General features: G+C 38.6%; 1 protein-coding gene across 1 annotated transcript in view; it reads right to left on the bottom strand.

Moving 5' to 3' along the window:
• The window catches only part of LOC148073942 (neural-cadherin-like), a 213,711-nt gene that overhangs the window by 107,791 nt on the left and 79,305 nt on the right, over positions 1-26,615 (bottom strand). Inside the window, exons 4-7 of the mRNA XM_087798121.1 lie at positions 25,466-25,670; positions 21,059-21,170; positions 17,999-18,248; positions 5,172-5,314 (exon numbers count right to left, since the gene is read on the bottom strand). Coding sequence (XP_087654247.1) covers positions 5,172-5,314; positions 17,999-18,248; positions 21,059-21,170; positions 25,466-25,670 — 710 coding nt within the window. The remainder of the gene's footprint in view (positions 1-5,171; positions 5,315-17,998; positions 18,249-21,058; positions 21,171-25,465; positions 25,671-26,615) is intronic.

The following is a 26,615-nucleotide window of genomic DNA, read 5'->3' as shown; positions in this document are numbered from 1 at the left end:
TCCTCTTGTCCGCGTCGACTGCTGTCATGTACCAGTCAGGATAAAAGTTGGGATGAAAGACCGCTGCATCTGAGTCAACATCTTTCTCGTTACCAGAGATAAAAAAAAAAACTAAAAAAAAACATCAGAGGTTGCAGGACGAGCGTCTGTGATGTGGGGGAAGTGCATTGAAGTGAGCGCGGTGGAAGGTTTTCGTACCCACTAGTTTAGCTTCTATTCATCTGGTTCAATGCTCTTGATTGAAAATGCTGATGCACATAGATGTGAAGCGTTTACTTACACGTCAATTTACCGACGCTTCCCGAGGACGGACGGGAACAAAGAGCTGGCTTACTGATGATAATGCCTGGCGTCTAAAGCACTGCAGCAAAAAACGCTAAAACAAGTGAACTGTGGGATTCACACGGCGACGCTCGCAGCTTAAATGTCACCCTTGTTTACAAATGCAACGCGCACAGCTCAATGAGCCACCACTCCTCCTATGAAATAAATAAAGAGATGTAGCGGTTCCATCCGACGGCGCCGCTGCGAGGACAAGTGCCGGAATATGAAAACATGACAGAAAAATAAAGGAAGTGCTGGCACAGCCTGGAGATAGTGATCTGTGATAGAGCAGTTGTTGTGAAATTGACTTGAAAGGGTCGGCTGACAAATGTCACAGCCGTTGCCACCAGGTTTTGGATCAGAGAGTAAAATAAAGGAGAGATAAAAACGAGTTGGCTGGGAACCAACAGGAGCCATATACCTAGGTAGGGAAAAGCAGGCGGTAAAAGTTATCGCAATGGTGTCGTCATTTATTCCTACGAGCGCAGTAACGCAGAGAGAGAGCAGCGGTCCAACTGGACTTATGGTTTTAATATAGACTTTCTCATTGCTTCCAGGCCACTTTGAAATAAGTTTCTCGAAAATGAAATAAATATATTCGGATGATGGGAGTTCTTTATCCAAAGTTGATAAAATGCATTCAAATAAGGCTGGAATTGTATTTAAAAGTTGTTTTTTTCGATCAATTATCACCCAATATGTACATGTTTTAATCCAAGTTTTGGTTTGATTTAAATGCTTTTAACTAGAGTGCATTTACCGTATTTACCGCACTATAAGGCGCACTTAAAAGCCTTTAAATTTCTCCAAAAATGAAAGTAAGCCTCATAATCCGCAGTGCCTTATATATAAACATTACCTGGTAGGTGACTTGTTTACAAACACTTTCATGACCCTGCGCCGATTGAGCCGACACGCCGTGGGCGGAATTACGTCATCACGGGGTGGGATTAAAGACGCACGTCACATCATGGCGGACGTTTATGGAGTAAGATTACTGCCACCGTTTTGAGCGAATGTGTCTTGGGTGTTTTACACTCAAAATCACTCTGCTGCACGCTCAACCAGTCATACACGTGCGTTTAAACATGTCATACACGCGCTCAACTTCACTGCTGCGCGCTCAACATTTGTCTGCTCACAACACCAGTCTCACGCACTGCTGCTTAAAGCCTTTTAAACATCATTTGAACATTTTTACCATGGGAGTGAACGGAGGTGTCAGAACGCTTAACAAAGTTGTGAATTTATCTGACTGTTTTTCTGACTGAAATTCTCTTTAGCACAGCTTTATCTAGTGGATGCATAACGCAACCCAAGTCAAACGTTTGACTGTATATTTTATTCAATACGCTTTATAATCCGGTGCGCTAGTGTGAAAAATACTGTAACTTAATTTACGAAACACTATTTAAGATAAGATAATGTAATTTCCTCAGGGTCAACATTTTGTACAGTCACCTTTGTGAGGGGCCAATAGGCGAAATTAAAGGAACGAAAAGCGTAAATATAATGGCAAAAAAACAAAAACAGAAAAAAAGAAGAAATTAATTTGGGTAAACTGAAACTACTTTTATTGCAATATTTTTAATAATGATGCTGTTTCAAAAAAGGTACTTAGACACAGGACTTGTACAGCTATAGAAGTATTTTGCTGACATTCCTGCCATCTTTTTTTCACTTTAAGTGTGTACAGTATATACAGGACTGTAGAGTCGAAGTTCATGTTGATGCAAGTGTACGTAAATGTGGCTAAGTGGTCGAAATTAAAATCATTAACAGTTCAATTAAAATGAGATAATTCGAACAGCAGGAGGCACTAGCAGTTCGAAGCTCGCTTGAGCAACACACATCCTAAAGAGAGAGGAAAATTAGAGCTCGCACAGCTACTGTCTTGTCAACGTAGTGACATATTTTTCAATTCTGGATCCAGAAGGAATTTCAAATATATTTATCGACCCCCTCTCAATTGATAAATCTGTTTTTATTTTCGTTATTTTAGTAACACAAAGAGGGTACAGGTACTGACAATCTGCAATAATCACATAACCTCTCTGGGAACAGGTCATATAATATCTTGTCATGTCAAGTGGCAGCATTTTATCCCGGACTCACGTCACATAGTTAAAAAACATGTTTTTATCGATAACGCTTTGTTTGTTTTCAGACTGAGGCAGAAACCGGGAGCTGCACAATCACAAGCGAAGCATAAAAAACCTCAATGATATAATTTGTTCAGCATGAATCCACTTCATCTTCAAGAACGTATTGAAGCGACATAAAAATATATCAAGGACATATTGAACACTGTCAATTATTGCTTTCAATGGCATCAATTGTATCTTTGTCTCCAACGTCACTGGCAGATTCTATCAAAAGTAAAATGTGATCTGGAATGTAATGCTTCACCACGTCTCTTTCACTGTGCTTCAGTTTTCACGGCTAACATATTTTGAATTGAGTCGAGTTAGAATTACCTTTAACCCATGAGTTATCTCAGGGTCAAGGTGACCCGAAGACAACACTTATATTAAACAAATACATTTGTTTTTAGGCCTTTGACCCTGAGTTAACACATGGGTTAAAGGTAAAGATACTGTTGTCAACTTTCTCAATGTAAAGAGAAATCATAGCAAAGAAGACAGAATTTAAAAAACTATTGTATATACTGTGTATATATTTTTTATGTCGATGTGTTTATGTTCATTGTTGTCATCATTGACAAATTTTGTCTTTAAACTATCACAAAAAAGATCATGGCCATGATGAATAAATAAATGCATTTTTTAAAAGTTAAAGAAAATATACCCAGTATAATTCAGGTATTTCACATAAACTGCTCTATAAAAAAAATGTTTTATTTATTATATCTTTACCTTTATAAAGTAGTATTTTATACTCGTCTGTTGCAGTTTTATATAGTGATGAACAATAAAAAGTACAACATTAAACTAAAATGTTTGGGTTGGAAGGGCGTTTTTGAATAATCAAATCGTTAGGAAATATGTATTTAAATAAAAAATAATTTATTTTAGTTAAAAGTAGTGGAAACAAAATGTGGCATTAGCAAATTCCAGTCATAATTAGTTCTTTTTTATAGCATTAATCACATTTTTTGCCATAACTTTTAAAGAATCCTTTCCTTCCCAGGTTTTTGTAAACTATGAAACTGTTCAGAGTGACATCATAAGCTCCTGTGAAGCCTTCTAGACCGGGCAGAGTGTCTACTACATGCAGAATCAGCCCTTAAGTGCAAAAGAAAGAAAGCAAATTTAGTTCAACATTCATTTTCACAGCGTTTCCCAGAGGAAGACGGGATTTTGCAGGGTGCAAGCCCATTTATACCCAAAAGGAGGCAAGTAACTGTCTAAAATAATGGATTTTGTGGAGCAGCTTGACCCTTTTGAAAGGCACTTTAATAGCCGGATGTCCTGGCAGCACGTCTGTTTTGTTCTTAAAGAAAGAAGGGACGGATAAGTTCCTGAAAAGGAAGTTGTTGGCTTTTGTTGAGTGGGACCCTTGCTGATGAAAATATGAGGAAACTAGAAAAAACACTGTGACTCCTTTTCAGTGACTTAATGACACATAGCATGACTCAAATCAATCAATGAAAAAACACAGAAGATTATAGAGGTGGCTGTAGTAGGACTTAAACCCATGGGCTTAATAGCATAAAATATATTTATTTTTGTTTAGTATATACTATTCATTACTACTATTCATTTTCTAACACAATGACCGATAAACCTCGAAAAAAATATATATATATATTTGGTAAAGCAAAAAATTTATGAACCTTAAAGTACAAACAAAAAATGATATCTGGTAGCATAATTATCATTCAAGACTTAGCTTGAACCAAAGACCAATACCTTTTTCTGGTGATTCATTTGAATATATGTAAAGAAGATTAAAAAACAATATTATTCACAAAAGATATTGCCAGGAAGGTTCCCCTAGACATTGATTCTTTTTTTTGTTTTTTATGAAATAAAAAAATGGAATTATGTACATGAAAATTGTTAGATTTGTTGAAAGGATCTGTTTTAAATAACCTAAATCAGACTTTGGTTGGTTTCAGTGATTTCATCTTGATTTAGGAAGGTTTGGAATAATTTACCTAAATGTCTTCTCATCGCTGCTGCTAATGAGCCCAACCTCCATAAAACACAATGTACAATAAACCCACTTTCATTCAGCTGTAGTGACATGTGCAATGTTATTGTTAAAATTAAACGACTACAATGTGAATGTCACTGGAGGGGAAGTGGTTAGTAACTTAATTCACAGTGAGCTTTTGTTCCTCTTATTTTCAAAGCCGATAAATTCAGCTCCCAGCTCTTATATATGTTCTGTCCTTGTGCTTTTTATCACTAGGACACAAAATAGCCTCAAAGGGATTTCCTTTAAACGCAGTCATTGGAACGGGCATGTCTGTTATTTGGAAGCCTTTAGAACAGGGGTCACCAACATGGCGCATATCTGTGTTCCTTGATACATCAAATATATGATAAGTAATAAATAAATATATTTTATCATCCAGAGTTATTTCAACAAACGGATTGTTGCCCCTAAAGGGACCTTGGAGTTCTTCGCATTTGCAAAAGGTTGGTGACCACTGCTTTAAAGGATTTTATGTAGCCTAAAAAGTTTATATAAAATATATTATCCATATGAACCATGAAATGTAAAACGTTTTTAATCAAAAAAACTTTTTATGACCAAATCAAGTCAAAGTGTCGATGATAATGTGAAGGTGAAATGTTTAATCTTCCGTCTGGTTTAAGCTATAGGAGCTTTTATTGTGAAGTTCTGAATGCTCATTCCCTTCACTAGAAAAGTCTCACCTTTCTGGTTGTCGATGACAAAGTTTCCGTCCTCGTTCCCGGCCGTTATGGAGTAGACGATACCATCCCCGTCTGGATCTTTGGCCAGCACCGTGGCCACCAGAGTGTTGGGTCCCGCATCTTCCGACACGAATGTTCGATAGCTGCAGAGAAGTTGAAACACATTTTTAAAAAAAAAAAAAAAAAAAGGGGGGAAAGATGGGAAGCAATTACCGAGTGGGAGAGTGGCGGCCGGGCCTGATTACCGTTACAGGAGAGGCTCTTCCTTGTCAGAATGATTTAACCTGTCGTCTTAGCCGACCAGACTGGAGACAAATGATAATGTCTACTGGGAGACTGCTGAAGTCATTGAACAAACGATGCTTCAACACAGCCAGCCCTCTGTGGACCTTTTGATACAGTACCTTTTAAAATGTCAGCAGTGATTTGCCTGCTGCGTGCCGAGCTGGGCTTCCTGCTGCCCTGTTTGACACGGGGGACTGATATACCACTGTGCTACAACTGGGCGGAGATGGGCTGTTGGATCTCGGAGGACGCTTTTGATGAAGAGAGAGAGAGACCAAAAGGGCGGTGAATCAGGTGACAAAATGGAAAAGTTGGAGGTTAAGGAAATGGATAAGGTAAGAAGAGTTCTTCTTCCGCAGGGTTGACTCGTCAGCAGATCTTATTTGCGATGTTGGACTCTTTCTCTCTTTGGCTCGCGTGTACAAACACAGTGCTGGTGTCTGTGATGAGGACTCAGAGGTGATTGATGGTTCAGAGAGGAACGCTGATGGGTGATTCATCTCCGCCAGTCGCTGCAGTCTTCACTGTACCGCAAGTGACCTATAATATGTCATCCGGCTCACGGGCCACCTCGCCGCAACTCTGGGACAAGACGTTTCGGAATGCTAGCGCTGTGAGAAAATATCGATACAGCGACATATCGAGGCATTTTTTTCTAAGATACTGTATCGATATTCAACAGCAATGTATCGATTTTATTTAATTTTGTCTTTCAAATCATATTTTTTTGCTATCATGGTTCTTTTGTTGTTTATTTTTCAATAAAGTGTGTGTATAATAAAATGAATTCGATTACAATAAAAATGCAAATATTCATGGCCTATTTCAAGTGTGGAGTTTGTATGTTCTCCTTGTTTTGTGTGGGTTTACTCCAGGCACTCCGGTTTCCTCCCAAAGTTAAAAAACGTACAGTGGTTAATTGGGATCTTGGGGAAATTGTCCGTAGGTATGAGTGTGTGTGCGAACCCCATAAGGGAATAAGCTGGCGGAAAATGAACAAATGTATTTACTCCGATTGTTCATTTTTGTGTTGACATGAAAAATCCAGCCACGAGGTTTAGCATCAGTCATGACATTCACTGCAGCTAAAGTAACAATGAAATCCTGTGAGATTACGGCAATGACTGAGGATAGAGTCGACTCCAGTAATTTTTAAAGTTGATATTTTGATATATTTTGGTTTCAAAACAAACAAAAGCAGTTACGACTTCGTCAAAAGTCATGTGGTCTGTAAATTCTACAACACCAGAGTCAAGTACTCTGACATTACGACAAATATACTGTATCCTTGTTCCTAAAGTATCACAACATATCCTATCTTTGTCCCTGTATTGTGAAACATATCGTAACACCAGATTCTCGCCAATAGTCACCTACTATTGCTGTCCTTTGGCAGTAAAAGAAACAGGAGCGACTTGTCCGTAAACAACACAATTTAGTCTAGATTCTGAACAACTTGTCCAGCTGTCAGGTGCACACAAACTAACACTCATCAGTCCTGTTCCGAGATTTCACCTGAAATAAGTGCTTCTCCACTTCTCTTGTGTTTGATTTAGTGCTTTTCACTCACAGTTATATCAACATCTCAGTGTGATGAATCATCAGAAACACCAAACATGGCAAACTGCCTGTATATTTTCACAGCATGTGGGGCTGCCAACAGGCTCCGCCGTTTATCTGCGTGTCGTACCGGCCGTCTCCCGGAGTGGTACTTTGTGAATCGTTTTCTCATCAAGCTCACGCTCTCGTGTTGACATATTTTCCCCGTAACCACCTTTTGGGGAGTGACACCTGACAAAGCAACTGACGCAGGTAAGAGAGATGTGGAAGGTCGTTGAACCGTGACTGACACCAAACACTTCTTGCACTCAAAGGCGAAATGAAAGCACCGTCGCAGAAGCCGAGTCCGCTGCACACAACTACACACCAGCATTGAATCCACCTGTCAGTCACATGGAAGGAAGAGCTCAACACAACCGGTGATGTCCAACTAAATCATGCTATGACCTGACACTGATTTAATTATGTACTTGATTTAATCTCAACCTGTCAGCTGACATCTAGTTCCTACATCGGTTTAAATACCGTTATACTCAATTATCTACTTTAATCTACATGATCAAAGAGGTTGAAGAATGAGGAAGAAAAAAATAAAGCTTTTATTCACTTTTCTTATTGATCGACCAAAACATTGACTCCATAGTTAGTTCATGTTGTTGTTTACTGTTGTAAATGCCTTGCTTGATGTTGATAATTGTGTTGTGTTAACTGTAGTTGGTGTATTTTATGTGTTATTATTTACATTATTTATGTTGTCCATGATTCTTTGTAATGTTGTTATCGTCACTGTCGGTTTTGTTGTGGAAAAAGTGCTCTTTGCTCCTTAACGTTGTTCTTTTGTTTTATTTTTTTGTTCATAATCTAATGTTTCAGTTTGTTGTAGGTGCTCTTATTGCCACTGTTTGTCCTTTAATCAAACAATGGCTGAGTGAAAACACGTTGCAGCTAAATGTGGACAAACTGAAACACTGGTTATTGCTCCTGATGATAAAGTTCCAGGGTTGGGTCATGATCGGGTGACTTAGGTCAGTCTGTCAAACTGAGCCTGAGAAACCTGGGTGTTGTATTTGACAAAGACTTGTCTCTAGTTCAACACTGCAAAAAACTGACCAAAAACTGTTTCCTTCAACTGAGAAAAATCTCTTAATTTAGGAAAATGATCTCACCTCATGATCTGGAGCTTGTAATCCATGCGTTTGCATCGTATCGATGGACTATTGTAACAGTTTGTTTTGGTGTCTAAACAATAAGGAGTTGTCTCCCCTGCAATTAATACAAAACTCTGCAGCGAGAATCTGAGCAGCTCTAGTAGAAGAACTTACATTTCAACGATCCTTAAAACTCTGCATTGTTTCCAGTTTCTTTCAGGATCAATTTTAAAATTCTGGTTCTTACTTTCAGAGCTAATCATGGTCAGGCTCCTCCTTGCATCACTGATCTGATCCAGCCTTACACGCCAGTTTGGGCTCTGAGGTCTTTGGATCAGAATCTACTTATGGTTCCACACACACGGTTCAGGACCAGAGGAGAGAAATCCTTCCAGGCTGTTGCTCCTTAGCTTTGGAACCATTTTCCTCTCCCTCTGCGGCTGCTATGTTTGTCTTCAAGTTGTCTTGGCCTTTAAGAGTTCTAAAATTGTTTTGTACTTTTAACCGTGTATTGCTTTTGATTATTCAAGTGCTTGTGACCCTGGTCTAGAAAGCGGTAGATTACTTGCTTACTTATGGTACTTAAACTGACAATGCTTTTCATTGTAAAAATGTAATTTTGGAATCAAATACAAACAGTCTCACCATCATATTGGGCGGGTTTTTAATTAAAACATTTCTGTTTTGCTTTTCTTCAGGTGTAAGAATGAATAATATTTAAAGATTTCTGACAGTCCACCAGAATGGACGGTGTGTTGTTGATAACACATGTATTTGTGGCTCCAAGAAGTAATGTGGCTGCTCAAAACAAGGTTCTACTTCTTTAATATTACTCTAAAGTTATTATTATTATTCTATCTCATGAGAATCAAGGGGTGGGCGAATGAGGGAATCAAATATTTGCGAAACGTGTAAAAATCCAAATGAAAGTCATGGAGTCGACATATCAGGGATTGAATGATTGTATAATATATTTGCATTGCATTTTCTATTGTAAGTTCCCCAACAAATGATTGAATCCAACTTTAAAATATGCGTTTGAAAACATTACATTCATATTAGACCTGAAACGTAAGAAAAACAAAGTGATTCTGCTATTTTTCCCTTCCAAAGCATTTTCTATCTAAAAACATTGTAAATAATTGTAGTAACCTGTAACTGTGAATTTAAATATTTGTTTTGAGGGTGTCATAGACAAGTTTTTGTATGTCAACATAACGACCAAAGAGCCATCAAAACAACAACAACATGTTTTTATGAGTCTCTGTAAACGAAGCAAGAGGAAGTAGTGGGTTTAAATCGCAGCTGTGGCCTATCTGTGGGGAAATTAAGTAAGTTAAGGTTATTTACAAAGCAGTTCCCAAACAAAGCCTGTAATTGCCTGCAGTAAAACAAACAAAAACATAGAAAACAAGAATTGATTTGAAAGCAAAACAAAAGTAAAAACAAGTATGATTTTATATTGCTTTAAACCGAAAGCAGTTGGGTGACTCTTAAATGTTGGCATGTCATAATGAAAATTGGTTCCAAATACATCCAAACTTGGCTTATGTTAATCATTTGCTGTAGGGGTGAAAGTTGGACGAAAAAAGCGCTAAGTTTCCCAGAAATAAATATAGCGTAGAGGAATTTGACAGGTAGCGAGTGCCGGGCGTGAAATGACCCAAATTCAAAGATGCATCTTAGTTTAAAGATTGTCTGCGGTGAAAATGCACAGCTGGTGGATTATATACTGCGGGAGCATGTGTTTGCACTTCAGATCTTTCATACAAACACTTCCTCCTTCGGAAATCAACCCAAACCACCGTCAAGACGTCTTTTTTTTTTTTTTTCACAAAAAAAAAGTTTCAAGATTTAGATCAGAGAGATTGGAACATGATGTTTGTTCAGGTGTGCATATATTTTTTTTTAAAGAAGTCACACGCTGTTGCTAGTTTTCTTTAGAAACTTTTTTTCTTTTTTGGTTTAAGTAAGGTTTTTGTTGTCTTATCTTAGAGCTGGACATGACCAGATAACTTGGTATGTAGTTGTAGAAGAGTAAGTCCTGATACGTCTGAGATGCTGGAAATTTTTTTCTTGTGATTTTTTTTCAAACTAATTATAGATATAAACTACTGCACCAGTCTTATCACTAACACTTTGTAACGTCGAAATCCTCTTAGCCAGGAACTTGCAAAAGTTGTACTTATAAACCTGGCCAATCAGATGGCTTGGATATCATACAACGGTTTAAACTAGGTACAAACACTGTCACTGCTAGTCTTGGCTAGTAAGGCACATAGGCCTTGCCTATTCCACAGAACCAATACTGTGAGCAAATGTTGTCCAAATGTATGTAGAAGGAGATATTTCATATTTTCTATGTATGTATATAGCCATGCATTTAAGTATCCATCCATCCATATATGTATCCATCAGTCCATCTATGTATCCATCAGTCCATATATCCATCCATGTATGTATCCATCCATCTATCTATGTATCCATCATTCCATGTATCCATCCATCCATCCATCCATCCATCAGTCTATGTATCCATCCATCCATGTCGCCATCCAACCATGTATCCATCCATCCATGTATGTAGCCATCCAACCATGTATCCAACCATGTGTCTATGTATCCATCCATGTATCCATCCAACCATGTATCTATCCAACCATGTATCCATCCATCCATCCATCCAGCTATCCATCCATCCATGTATACATCCATTCATCCATCCATCCAACCATGTATCCATCCATCCATCCATGTATCATCCAACCATGTATCCATCCAACCATGTATCCATCCATCCATGTATCCATTCAACCATGTATCCATCCAACCATGTATCTATCCATCCATGTATCCATCCATCCATGTAGCCATCCATTCATGTATCCAGACATCCATGTAGCCATCCATTCATGTATCCAGACATCCCTGTATCCATTCAACCATGTATCCATCCAACCATGTATCTATCCAACCATGTATCCATCCATCCATGTAGCCATCCATTCATGTATCTATCCATCCATGTATCCATCCATCCATGTAGCCATCCATCCATGTATCCATCCATCCATGTAGCCATCCATTCATGTATCCAGACATCCCTGTATACCATCGTCCACATATCCATCCATCCAACCATGTATCCATCCATCCATTTATCCATCCAACCATGTATCCATCCAACCATGTATCTATCCATCCATGTATCCATCCATCCATTTATCCATCCAACCATGTATCCATCCAACCATGTATCTATCCATCCATGTAGCCATCCATTCATGTATCCATTCAACCATGTATCCATCCAACCATGTATCTATCCATCCATGTATCCATCCATCCATGTAGCCATCCATTCATGTATCTATCCATCCATGTAGCCATCCATCCATGTATCCATCCATCCATGTAGCCATCCATTCATGTATCCAGACATCCCTGTATACCATCGTCCACATATCCATCCATCCAACCATGTATCCATCCATCCATTTATCCATCCAACCATGTATCCATCCAACCATGTATCTATCCATCCATGTATCCATCCATCCATGTATCTATCCATCAATTTAGCCATCCATCCCTGTATCTAGACATCCCTGTATACCACCGTCCACATATCCAGCCATCCATCAATCCATCCATGTACTCATCTATCCATGTATGTATCCATCCATCCATGTATGTATCCATCCATGTAGCCATCCAACCATGTGTCCATGTATCCATCCAACCATGTATACATCCATCCATGTATCCAGGCATCCCTGTATACCACCGTCCACATATCCAGCCATCCATCCATCCATCCATGTAGCCATCTATCCATGTATGTAGCCATCCATCCATCCATCCATCCATCCATCCATCCATCCATCCATCCATCCATCCGTCCATGTAGCCATCCACTCAAGTATCCATGTATCCATCCACCCATGTATCCATCCATCAATAGCTACATGTGTACTCAGGGGTTGATGCAAATATATATAAAACCATTTCAAGTCCTTCAATAAAAACACAAATTGTATTAGAAAAAAGTCAATACCATCTCTAAACTTCTTCAGCATTTAATTTAACAGTTGTTTCAATAGCCATTTCTGTGTTATGCCTGCTTTTTACTTTCCACCACTGTCATATTTTGTACTCAAAACTTTATCCCGTCTACCATTGATTTTAAGATGTAGTTATATAAAAACATGCTGAGAAAGAACAGTGTTATTTATCATTATCAGTATTGCCAAGCAAACGTTTCCATTGAAAAGGAGTGATTACAAAATAATTGTGTGAGAGAAACAGGAAGCTTCTGTAGCCACAACAACAATCCTGTCGAGGACGGATGGCGGGGTAAGGCGACAAATAATCGCACGCTGTGGTTTTACAGACAGGTCAAGAGTGTTACTCTGCTGCAAGTTAGCACAGTCTTTGTCCAGCAGGGACAAGTGAGCAGAGTGGGTGTTTAATCTCTACATCTGTTGCTGACAGGGCAAAAACACCTCCAAACCTGACCAATAGAAATCTGAAGCACACCAACCCCATGTCTGAAAATACATTACATCGCTTATACAGCAAGATAAACTCAAAAAGTGACAATCAGGATTCTCTTTTTTTTTTTCAGTATAAGAAAATCACTCAGATTATATTTAAAGATATGAAGTCAATTTGAGCATCTCTAGCTCTACCTTTGATTGAAATAAATGTCAGTAGGTACATTTTATAACATCCCTTTTTTGATGAAATCAGCATGTTTTTCCTTTTTGCTTATTCTCCTCTAGTTCTACTTTAGCAGATAAATATACACATACATATATCACACACTGTATGCATCACTAAGAAACATACATTAACAATGGACATATCTCTGATCTACTTAAGGGCCAAACATGATCAATCATTTTAAAAGCCAAGTCTGTTAAATGTACTCACGTTCATGGTGGGAGACGAAACTACACAAAAGCCTGAACAGGAACCAGGTCTTTTACCAACAAAATGCTTACTTGTGATTGTTTTCTCTGTACTATTTTTCTTATCTGTTTTCATCCTTTGTTGTAAAGCGTCTTTGTTTGTCCCAAAAAGTGCTAAATAAATAAATGCATACAAATACAAAAAGATGTATTGATTATTATTATCATTATTATAATCTTCATTAACATCTTAAACTCTAAGTCAACCTGGCAATGTCGCTTAAGCCCTAGGGTCAAGGTGACCGGAAGGCCTGAAAAAAATGTGTTTGTGGTATCCCCTGTGTTGTCTCTGGGTCGAGAAAACACAAGGGATATCACAAACAAATCTGTTTTTCAAGGTTCGGGGTCACCTTGACCCTGAGGTAACGCAAGGGTTTATGTGTTTCGATGCTGTGGTGCCCATGTACAAAGTTAAGAGTTTGAAAACAATTGAAGTTGTAAATCAAACATTACGAACGGACTAACTTTTTTCTCCAATGGACAAAATTGATTATGAGTGAAGCAAATGTGAAAGTGCAAAAAGCTGCAGTTTATTGAGTGTCCACTAGAGGCTGGCTGCAGAGCAACCATAGCTCATGTAAGTAATGGTTATTTCCTGAGCGCCTTTCTAGACCAGGGTCCCAAAGCACTTTAAAAATCACAAATAATACACAGTTAAAATATAAACTTAAAAAACAAAGACACATAAGACAGACATACACACCCAGCCGTAAAAACAGGCTTCTTACAAACGGCTTGGGCCTTAAACAATCGTTTGAATAACGACACAATGTGATTTTTTTTTCAAACTTTTCCTTTTGCTTACATTCCTGTTTGAAATCAAAATGTCAAGTGAGCATGTATTAACCCCAAGAAAAAGGGCAAGACAAGAAATAAAGATCGAGTGGAGAAGCTTGGACCGTGGGAGATGTACAGTGGATGAAGAAAATAAAAGAAGAGAAGACCAGGGAGGATTATCAAGATGATTAAGGTAGAAAAGGCTGATGGGTAATGCAGAAAGATGAAGAAGAAAAATGGGATCGCCTCTTTATCTCCTATCATTGAACAGCAGAACTCCATGAGCTGTGATCGTCAATCCTGGCTTACTGGTAACCGATGGATGGAAAACAAAATTGTTCTTTATCTTTTATCAAGTGGTGCCGTTTGAACTGCTCTTGAAGCTTTTGTCTGCCTGCTGTCGTAGGCGGTCTTTGTGAGAAATATGCAAGGTAATGAGGATAAATAAAAGCCATGCTGTTGTTGTGGGTCTTTTAGCAATAAATTGATCCATCTTACGTTTCTGTCAACATCATTTGTTTAGGCGGGTAAAAAAAAGGCCTCACAGCAGTCAACAAAAGATGAATGCAAAAGAGCATTTAACCATTTCAGAAGGAATTATCTTGGTGTGATTATGGAAAGCTGTTAGACGAAATGTACTTAAATTTAAAACAGAAAGAAGAACAAATATTTCTGTTTTTTACCTTTATTTTCTGTTTGCATTATTCTAATTGTTTGTTAATACCATATGTTGGAAACTCAAAAGTTATCAATTGAATTGTGTTCACCTAAACTCACCATGCTGCAACATATGAACTCCAATACATGTCTTGTTATAAAAAGTGCATCTTGAAATCATGTTCCCATGCGAAATTCCAGATATTGCACACAAAGTACTTTCACACTGTAACCTTACATCTGCCCCCAAAAATTCATTCAAAGTGGTTAAATCTCAAAAATATATTTTGGTGTTAAATTTACATTATTCATGTTGCAGAAGCTATATCTATAAAGGGCACTTGAGTCACTTTGCTTACCCTGTCATGGGTGCTACAGGGGTCAACATCACCACCATGAACTGCTGTCTGGACTAAGCCTGATTTTTCCTTCTTGACTTATTTGTCCAGAAAGGCACAAAGAAGTCTGAAAACAGTTTTGCTCTAATTCCTACATAACTGTTTCGGCCTAGTAAGGTTTTAAACTAAATTAAAACTTGTAGCTCAAATATTTAAGTCTTTTAAAAATGTTTCAAGTCCTTCTTTTTGAAAATTTGTTGCGGTATCTAAAATGACGCCCTTTTAAGCTAAAGGCACAGGCACAAATAACATGGCTTTTGCATACTTTAATTAAAATATTTTTAGCGGTTTTGTTTCTTGTGAAAATCCCCGGGCAATGGTTCTTCCTCGCGTTATTTACATTTTCTATGCAAACACTTAAAAATGTAGCTGTTTAAGAATATTTATCAGTAAAAGGAAAAGATAATTGTTTTTTGTTTTTTTTCCAACATTGGGAGTTTTAAAAATGTTCTCATTCATTTTCTACTACTTTTTTTGTTATCTTGATTGATGAAGTAGGGGTTGGTCGCAGTTGGTCCAGGGCAATAGCAACACAGAATCCAAAACTCACTCCAAGACGGAATCCAACACTCACGCCAAGACAGAATCCAACACTCACTTCAAGACAGAATCCAACACTCACTCCAATACAGAATCCAAAACTCCAAGACAGAATCCAAAACTCACTCCAAGACAGAATCCAACACTGACTTCAAGACAGAATCCAACACTCACTTCAAGCCAGAATCCAACACTCACTTTAACACAGAATCCAACACTCACTTCAACCCAGAATCCAAAACTCACTTTAACACAGAATCCAACACTCACTTCAAGACAGAGTCCAAAACTCACTTTAACACAGAATCCAACACTCACTTCCAGACAGAATCCAACACTCAATTCAACACAGAATCCAAAACTCACTTTAACACAGAATCCAACACTCACTTCAAGACAGAATCCAAAACTCACTTCAACCCAGAATCCAAAACTCACTTCAAGACAGAATCCAACACTCACTTCAAGACAGAATCCAACACTCACTTCAACCCAGAATCCAAAACTCACTTCAACACAGAATCCAACACTCACTTCAAGACAGAATCCAAAACTCACTTCAACCCAGAATCCAAAACTCACTTCAACACAGAATCCAACACTCACTTCAAGACAGAATCCAACACTCACTTCAACCCAGAATCCAAAACTCACTTCAACACAGAATCCAACACTCACTTCAAGACAGAATCCAACACTCACTTCAACCCAGAATCCAAAACTCACTTCAACACAGAATCCAAAACTCACTTTAACACAGAATCCAACACTCACTTCAACACAGAATCCAAAACTCACTTTAACACAGAATCCAACACTCACTTCAACCCAGAATCCAAAACTCACTTCAACACAGAATCCAACACTCACTTCAACCCAGAATCCAAAACTCACTTCAACCCAGAATCCAAAACTCACTTTAACACAGAATCCAACACTCACTTCAACCCAGAATCCAACACTCACTTCAACCCAGAATCCAAAACTCACTTCAACCCAGAATCCAACACTCACTTCAACCCAGAATCCAAAACTCACTTTAACACAGAATCCAACACTCACTTCAACCCAGAATCCAAAACTCACTTCAAGACAGAATCCAACACTCACTTCAAGACAGAATCCAACACTCACTTCAAGATAGAATCCAAAACTCACTTCAACACAGAATCCAACACTCACTTCAAGACAGAATCCAACACTCACTTCAAGATAGAATCCAAAACTCACTTCAACACAGAATCCAACACTCACTTCAAGACAGAATCCAACACTCACTTCAACCCAGAATCCAACACTCACTTCAACCCAGAATCCAAAACTCACTTCAACACAGAATCCAACACTCACTTCAAGACAGAATCCAACACTCACTTCAAGACAGAATCCAACACTCACTTCAACCCAGAATCCAAAACTCACTTCATCACAGAATCCAACACTCACTTCAAGACAGAATCCAAAACTCACTTCAACCCAGAATCCAAAACTCACTTTGACACAGAATCCAACACTCACTTCAACCCAGAATCCAACACTCACTTTAACACAGAATCCAACACTCACTTCAACCCAGAATCCAAAACTCACTTTAACACAGAATCCAACACTCACTTCAACCCAGAATCCAACACTCACTTCCAGACAGAATCCAACACTCACTTCAACCCAGAATCCAAAACTCACTTTAACACAGAATCCAACACTCACTTCAACACAGAATCCAACACTCACTTCCAGACAGAATCCAACACTCACTTCAACCCAGAATGCAACACTCACTACAACACAGAATCCAAAACTCACTTCAAGACAGAATCCAAAACTCACTTCAACCCAGAATCCAAAACTCACTTCAACACAGAATCAAACACTCACTTCAACCCAGAATCCAAAACTCACTTCAACACAGAATCCAACACTCACTTCAACCCAGAATCCAAAACTCACTTCAACACAGAATCCAACACTCACTTCAACCCAGAATCCAAAACTCACTTCAACACAGAATCCAACACTCACTTCAACCCAGAATCCAAAACTCACTTCAACACAGAATCCAACATTCACTTCAACACAGAATCCAACACTCACTTCACGACAGAATCCAACACTCACTTCAAGACAGAATCCAACACTCACTTCAACCCAGAATCCAAAACTCACTTCAACACAGAATCCAACATTCACTTCAACACAGAATCCAACTCTCACTTCACGACAGAATCCAACACTCACTTCAAGACAGAATCCAAAACTCACTGCAACACAGAATCCAACACTCACTTCAAGACAGAATCCAACACTCACATCCGCACTTTAAATCTCTATCTTTTCGGTCTCTGGGAGGAGATTTGGAGTGCTCAGAGAAAACATGCTGACTCCACACACCAACTATCATATTTTGTATACAATTAAAAAAAACGTATCTGATGCAAATCTTAGCCTTAATGTTGCTGATTCATGGATGGAAAAAGTGAGAAACTTACACTGGTTGGGAGAATTCTGGCGCCTCGTCGTTGACGTTGGCCATCCTCACTCGCACCGTGGCGGTGCCGGAGTGCGGCTCCTCTCCACTGTCCACGGCCATCACCACAAACTCGTACAGATGATTCGGCCTCTCGTAATCCAGCCGAGCCGCCGGGAAGACGGTCCCGTGCGGAGAGATGCTGAAGTCCGGGCTCAGCGTGTAGTAGGTCAACTCCGCGTTTAACCCCGAGTCGCAGTCCGTGGCCAGCACTGAGAGGAGAGAACATCCATTAGCACTTTGTCAAACCCGGTCTGAGGAGAAAGCAGGAGCTGATGAATATGTTAACATCTGCGTTCATCATTATCTCTTTATGGCGCTGCTAAACATGTGATATATCAGCAGCCATGACAGCAACAATTACAGGGACGCGCGGAGCCGTTCCCTCTTTCAGTCTTACAATCATTTGCAAAAATGAGCCCCAAAGAAAAACATAAACAAACAATGAAGTAAACCCGATGACATTATTCTGCTGTAATTAGACTCAAACTCCTCGCATTTGTCTAATGCGTGATGAGATATTCACTCATTTTCGCACAACAGCTCACAGAGCGGGTGGAAGTATTGTTTGCTGAATTTCACTTAAGCTCACCGTTTCATGTATACCCCCCCCCCCCCACATCCCCCGGCTATCAAGACTTTCATATTGCATATTCGTTTGATGTATTTATTTCCTCTTTGGTGAACGCCAACAGCCAGACTGATTCTCTCGTCAGATGAATTTTAAATAACATTTTAGGATTTTTTTTTGATAACAGGAATAGGACAAGATCATAGAATTTCGGTGGCGGTCTGGAGTGCCTTCTAAATTTAGGATGGGTGAGAGGAAATCGTCTTCACTTGTATGGCCTGTAGCTGCTGCTGCGCACATACCCTGGTCAGTTTAAAAAATAATGTATTCAATAAATAAAAGTAAAGACGAGGAAAACATGACTCAGTTGCCAGGTCCAATTAAAAAAGAAAAATAAATTGGGATGGACATTTAAAAAAGAGGATAAAACATTATATGACATTGCTAGACAGACACACTAGAATAGATCAACTTGCATTGTGGGAACATTATGTGATCTAAGCTGCTCACTCTAGAGGTCCCTGTTCAATTGGTTGCTATTCAGGTTTCTTTTTTTTTTGCTCTTCTGTGATCCAATACATATCTTCAATAATGGAGGTTGCTACATTGAACTGATTCAATGGAGTGTTTTGTTTTTGGTTTTAAAAGCTCCATTCCTGACGAAGGTACAGTATGTAACGTCATAGTCCTTTTACTGTGTATCTTTTTCTTTATAACATCCATATGCTGGGGTCAGCTTGTGCAAGACATTCTTTTTTATTCCTGAACTATATTCTTTAAGCTATTGGAGAGACAGGAAATTGTTTGTCACTCAAAGGAAAATATGTTTTATTCGCTTGTACTTCAACTTGAATGTTTAGCATATGAGGATTTTTTTTTCCCAAACGCATCTTCCGCATTTTCCCTTTTTCAAATAATCCTTTCTGTGAATTCTTGAGTATTACTCCAAACATTTTCCATGTCGTGCAGCGTGAATACAACATCCTGACCCCAGTGACCCATTCATCTTTCTTTCAGTCAGACTTGTTTTGGTAACGTCTGCCTGATTGGTTAGTCTCTACCATAACTGTTTTTCTTCTTCTGAGCTGCAGTGAGAACAATTTCTACCACTCTAGGTGATGTCTTTCCTGAAGCCCCTCACTGAAAATTCCACCATTTTTTTTTTTCACCAGAAATACCTAAAGCAATCGCCATAATCGAGGGACAAAGATATAAGCAGAGACATCTGAAGAACATGGAAGACAGACAGATATAAATAAAGTTTTATATACGACAATCAATGTATTTATAATAATACAACATTGTATTACAAATGCTTGAAAGAGAGAATAAATTATTTAATGACATTTAGGGTTCTCTTCTTAAAGTGAAGAAATACTTAAAGAAAATATATATATATATTTAATTTTGAAGTTGGTTAAGGTTGGTTTTTTAATGGAAGAAGTAGCACATGTTTATTACAAATGTACATGTTTGTTGTTATGAGACTTAATGCAAAAGATGACAGAGATGTTCCTTTTATTCAAGTATAACTAAACATTAAGATATATCACTACAGTTACCATATTCTGAATCCCCAAAAAGAGCAAAGTTGTCGCTACATTTCGAATGGTTTTTCGGGTTGGGTCGAGTTTTCACAGCTGTTAAACCCCATATTCTGAATTTCCAAAAATAAACTTTACCAGGCCTCTCGGAGTAATACTCTCACAAAGTTGCACCAGACACCACCTCCAAAAAAGGAGGACATGTCCAGGTAAAAGAAGAATGTTACCCTAAAATAATGGCAGAAGAAGGATTGTGGTGAAACAGAGTAGAATTTAAAGTTTATGTTATGTTTATTTCCTTTTTTGTTTGTGTTTTATTAATACATATAAATATACTTAAACTGATTTTTATCATTAACGGCATCCAAGATGTATTTCCATTTTTAAAATGTTCTATAGAAAAATGCATTTTTTCCCTCTACAACAATGTGTTATCAGTGCAAAGGTAGCCATTAAGCTGCCATCAGTAAGACTGACAGTGAAACTCTTTACCTCTGCACATTCTGTCAGTTTTAAATGCAAGCAGATTTATGTTGTTTACTTCGCCAATACTGTTCTGTTGAGAGGCAAACAAATGTAAACTGACTTTTTAACGGGTTTTTTTTGGTAGAAAGTTTGGACCGGAATTGATTAAAACTTCAGGCAATAGTTCAATACTTTCCCTAAACAAACTTGCGTCCCTGAACAAATCCAGTCTGGAGGACAATCATTCATTTTTCTTGACTGATTTTAGCACGGGAAACTCAAACTAAATAAATGAATGACACGTTGTAATTCAAAAAAATAAAAAAAATAAAAAGAATCATTAACTTCCTGTATGTCGAAATAATAACTCAGACCCTTAATAGCAGCTCTGGCCACAACCGATATTTCTTCACTTTTGTGAGAACAGGTCAGGAACTCTTACCCTGGAGCAGGGATGTTGCCGTGGTTACGGTTTCTGGGACTCCATCCACGCTGTAGATGGACTGAAGGAACTCGGGCACACAATCATTCTCGTCCGTTATCAACACCTGAACCTGGTTAGTAGGAGGAGACACAGGAGGTTCAGTGCTTCATCATCTCTTAACATACATGTGTCTCAGAGCAGCAGAACTTTGCACAACATTGTTTTGTGGGAAATTATTCCATTTGAGAGAATAATACATGGACACAAGTGCAAGTGTGGGGAAAACACTTGTCAACTTAATAAATATAGTAAATGTAACAGATGCTCATAAATTAGCTGGACAATTAAGTCTTGTTCAGAGCTTTTCTTACAGTTGTGTGTTGATTTATGTGCATCTTAAATAGATGTTGGACTCTATTGTACTCATCAGTATGTGTTTGTTTTTACAAAACTATTTCAAGTGAGATATTCATTAGAAAATGTTCTTAAGCCCCGCCCACTGAGAACATTTCGTTTCATCTGGAGATTAAATATTGTTTGTCATAACCACACCCAATCTACCGTGATTGGTCAAGAATCAAGGTAAGTCATCAATCCCAAAAGTCTCCACCCATTATGATGTCATAATGGACTCCGCTCTTGTAACGCTTGTTGGCTGAGATTTCAGACGTGGGAGAACTTTAGAACGTAATAAGTTCAAAACATGGTCATGATACGGGACTGACTTCATCTTGGAGAGGAAGATTCAACATTTGAAACATGGGAGTGAGTCAGAAGAGTTGGTGCTCTGATGACCATACTTACAGATAAGTGGTAACAAGGGTTATTTTGTATATTTTTCTGACAAAGCAAGTAGGGTGATTATTTGGGAGTTGTATTAAATGAGTTTTAGGTATGCATGTGGAGAGGTTAGCGGACAAAAGTAAAGAGAAAAGACAGTAGACATGTTGGACCAACATTGGAGAATTGGGGAAAAGAAGATATACATATATATATATACAGTATATATATATATATCACATTGGCATTAGATGAGAACGTTGCCCCGGTGGAATGCTCCTAACACAGTCACTTGAGCCAACAGGATCTGGCTGAATTCCGATACCTACGATCAAAACTATTAGCTCTGTGTTCCAACTTCAAGAAACGTCAGCTGCCATCACGACTACAAATTTAAGAGGTACAACAACATAATGGTACGGTAAGTGGGAGCCATGAAAGTAGGTCAGATGGGGGGAGTTAACAGTTACTCCTGACTCAGAAATGGGAACAACATTCGTAACCTCCTCTATATGGATGACATCAAGTTCTGCGACAGAAGCAAGCGAGAAATCCACTCACTCAACCAGGGCTATTCAATTGAAATACCCTGAGGGCCAGATACCAAGAACGATGTCCAGGAAGAAAACCCTTCAATTCCCTGTTGCATGTTAAGCAAACAGATGAAAAATAGATACAAAATGTTATGAATCATTTATCACTCATGTATTGAAATAGCAACAGCCAAGTGACTTTTCAGATTATACTCCTTGCTGAGGGCACAGGCATCGTGACACAAAAGCAGGTTTGCTTTGTGTACATGTTTTTCAGTCCATTCATTTAGATTTTAAGTCGCTTTGAGAGGGTTATGATGCATTATCTAAACTGCAGCTCCTGGGCTCACCAGAAAACGCAGCCTTTGACAGAAGCAACACAATTCGGAGCAGATTTGGAAAACTACCGTTTTATCGTCTCAATATTTATGGGTGAATGGGCTGCCGGTCCAAATTGCTGTAGGGGCTGAATATGACCGTCCCGGCCGACCTTAAGTCATTCAGGTTGGAGATCTGTGGGCGAATGGTGACAAAAAAAGCTAGGTAGTCCATACAGAGGGCATTCAACTCGCAGACGGCAGAAAGGCCAATAGATGCAATCACAAATATCCGGCCTCAGATGTTATAACTCACCGTGAAAGGGGATTTCACCCCAAGTAGGTGAGCATCAGGGCCACTTTCCAAGATGAAACATCTAAGCTCCATGACCACTTCAGGACTACGGCCCAAGGAGATGAAGCGCTATGTGAACATTTTAGACAATATTAACTGATTGAGGAGGAACTGGAGGAACACTAAAGGAAAACACCTGTATGAGCTGAATTGATTGATTAAAATATATATATTTTTATCTTAATTCTCCAGCTGAATTCATTTTCACAAATATACTTGTTTCATGATAGAAACCTGCCAAAACCAAAAAACATTTTCCTCAGTCGTAGGTCTTTCAAACAGCCATACAAAGTCCTGTGCAGGAGAACATGACCAGAAACTTTAATCTTAATTGGATTTGATACTTTCCCAACTCGCCAGTTAGACACGTCCTTTATCTTCCGTGCTATGAGTCTTTAGAGACCAAAATAGAAGAAAAAAAAAACCCCACACTGAGTTTTCCTCACTGTGCATTCTCGACAAAGGCCCCGAGATGCCCTCCGCCCTGTGAGCTCCATGTCACCACGATGTGTAAAGTGTGAAGTGACAGCTGAGTAATAGTCCTGGAATAGCTGCTGTAGTTTTTTTTTTCTTTTCCCGCTCTGCAAATCCAAACATGTCGCTGAGTAACGAGTGGCTCTCCTGACAATGGAGCCAAGTGACTAGCATAATAATTGGGTAGTAAAATATTCATTAATAATGCAAGGGAACCAGGATTCATTTATAGTTCATCCTAAGAAATACATTTTGTGAATGGAGTTTGCATATTGCAAAAACTTATTTCAGGCAGTTCATTTCCAGATCAAACTTTGAAGACACACAAAAGACCTGCGAGTCGAACACAACTTTGGTTGTGCATGTTCCTCATGTCGACTTGGTGTTATTTTCAGAGAAATCCTTCCATTTTAGACAAAAATCTATGTTCATTTTAAATGTTTCAATAATGCTCGTCTGTAACATCCATCTAATATTGAAGCCTCTACAGAGAAATTGTTCCGATAAAAAAATTAAACAAGTCTATATTTTAATTTTGTTTTTGGCGCACACTGCTAGGCTAGGAGCCTAAATCTTGCTCGCTGACGCTTGAAATGTGTTTCAATGAAGAAAGATGTCAGGCAGGAACTGAGGGATTGATAACTTCCGCTAAAAACAAACCTAAAATGTCCAGATTTGTCTTAGGTTTCATCCAAATGTATCTTGTCGGTGCTTCAATACAAGAGGGACATTACAGAGGAGTAATGTTTTAAGTGTCATTTTGAATGAAGAAAAGAAGGTGCCATTAGCGATCGTTATATGAACAAACATTTTTGCCTATAACTCCAAAAACAGCACAGATTACTCCCAAGCATTAGTCGACATGAGGGTGAGTAGTGAATAGTAAATGAATGAAGTTTGAGTTTTGGGTGAACTATACCTTTAATAGTAGTGGTTTCCAACCACTAGGACATGGCCGATACTGAGCTTTGAAGTATTTATTACCAGACTGCACACAAATGGTACAATTTGGATATTTGAAACAATATCTCTAACAAATTCAAATTGTTTTCATTTGAACATAAAATGAATTGAATTCATTGAAACATCAGTGCCTCTTGATACAGAAACTAGCTCAGCCTTTTGGTTTATTTTGCATGCATTTATTATTAATTTTTATGCAGGTTGTGGTATTTTGTGTTGTATTTATTTAGCACACCGTGAATACCAGTCAATGAAAATAAATGAAAATGCTGCTTTTCCTGTCACTTATTGGTGTTTTCTTGCACTATTGCTTTAACTATTTAAATGTAAAAGTACTGATTTCACACAGTTTACCCTGATTCAAACATCTAACTAAAATATATTTTTTAAGGAATTGGCAATGTTTCCTTTTACCTTTACATATATTGTGATATTCCTTCAAAGTCACACCAATCCTTTGTTCAGCACCACATATTACCTGTGTTTATTTGTGTGTTTAAACTGGCGCTCGTACCTTTTTGTCACAGGTAACCCTTATAAGTCGGTTCCAACCTGTCCGTACTGCCTGCACTCGCCTCGTCACCTTCCTCAATCTCTTTAGCAAACACAAAAAACTTTTCTTCCTCACTTTACCTTTCGTTTCAAATCCCTATATCATCAACAAACACCATGGTCCACAGTACTGTCTCAATAACATCATCTTTCTCCTGCGCTACCCTCACATACTTCTCAGACGCATCCTAGGCCAAAATCGAGATTAGCTGATTTTCATTAGCTCTGCTTGTTTTAGCCAACTCCAGCCAAACACCTTTCTGTTGAAAACTCTCTGACCTTCACGTCCCAGCGAGCAATCGATGAAAATATGTCCGCCACACTTCATGATTTGTGTTCTGTAACACCCCACTCAGCAAAAGATTACACGGGCGACGGATGCAATAGAAGGAAACATCACAGTCAGATGGAGGTGGAAACCAGGTCGTGAACTCTAACGACGTTTGCTGACCTCGGTCGCGGTGCTCAGGCTGTTGAGCTCCTCGCTGGCTCGCACCATCAGAAGGTAGCGCCGCTGGTCACTCTCGTAGTCCAGAGTGCGGGTCAGACTGATCTCTCCGGTGTCCTGCTGGATGCTGAACAGGCTGCTGGGATTGATCAGGAGGCTAAAGATAATTGGCTTCTTTTGAAAGGAAATGGCAGAAACCACCAGGAAGCTGTGAAAAAAAAAAAAAAACGTCTTTAATGTTTGATTTTGTTCTGGGAACATGTGAGTTGAGAATCGAAACAGTTGCCTTTGACGTGCGCTTTAATGAAAATCTATCGCTGCATGGCCCATTGGCTACATGCTACAAACATTTTCCATTAGTACTTGTCAGATCGACATAATAGTGTAATTCGATGATGCGGATAGCGATGTTTGCTTTTATGGTTAAGTGACTGTACATTTGCCCTAATGGTGTCTGATGATAATAAGTCGATTTTCGCAGAGTCGGCCGCTTCGACAGAAGGAATACTCATTAAAACTCTGACAGGTTCTCTGTGTAACACATAAAAATAGCTTTGTTGTCACTTATTCTTTAACCAAAGATGATTAATTACAATAATCCTCTTTATTTTTGATTACAAGAGTAAAATAATATGAAAGACTTTATATTCTTCAGGGGCTCACGGTGACAGTGTCTGTGTGGAGTTTGTATGTTGTGTTGTGGTTTTACTCCAGGCTCTCGGTCCAAAAACATACATATGAGCTTCATTGGGAACTTGGCGAAATTTTCCGTAGAGTGTGTGTGTCATTGGTTGTCTGTCTTCTGGTGCCCTGCGACAGACTTGAGTCCTTTCCAGAGTGTCCCCTACCTCTCGCCAGATAAAACTCGGATAGGCTCCAGCGTGTCTAAAACAATTACAATTACTAATAATCTTTCATTTTCAAAGGTAAGTCTCCCAAGTGAAATCAAATATATATAATCTAATATTAAAGAGTGTATTCATATATCATATTCCAAACTGTTAAGAGGGTCTGTCTTTATTTGAAAAAAACTAGGAAAAGATTAAAAAAATGGCACAATACATTCAGTAAACAGTCTAATAGTTACAACAAGATAATGAAAGAGAGATTTAAGATTAAAAAAAAGTAGAAAGTAAAAACCAAATGATGAATC

Source organism: Callionymus lyra, chromosome 8 (genome assembly GCF_982586985.1).
Source record: "Callionymus lyra chromosome 8, fCalLyr1.hap1.1, whole genome shotgun sequence".
Taxonomy (NCBI): domain Eukaryota; kingdom Metazoa; phylum Chordata; class Actinopteri; order Syngnathiformes; family Callionymidae; genus Callionymus; species Callionymus lyra.
This window is presented reverse-complemented; position numbering and strand designations above follow the sequence as displayed.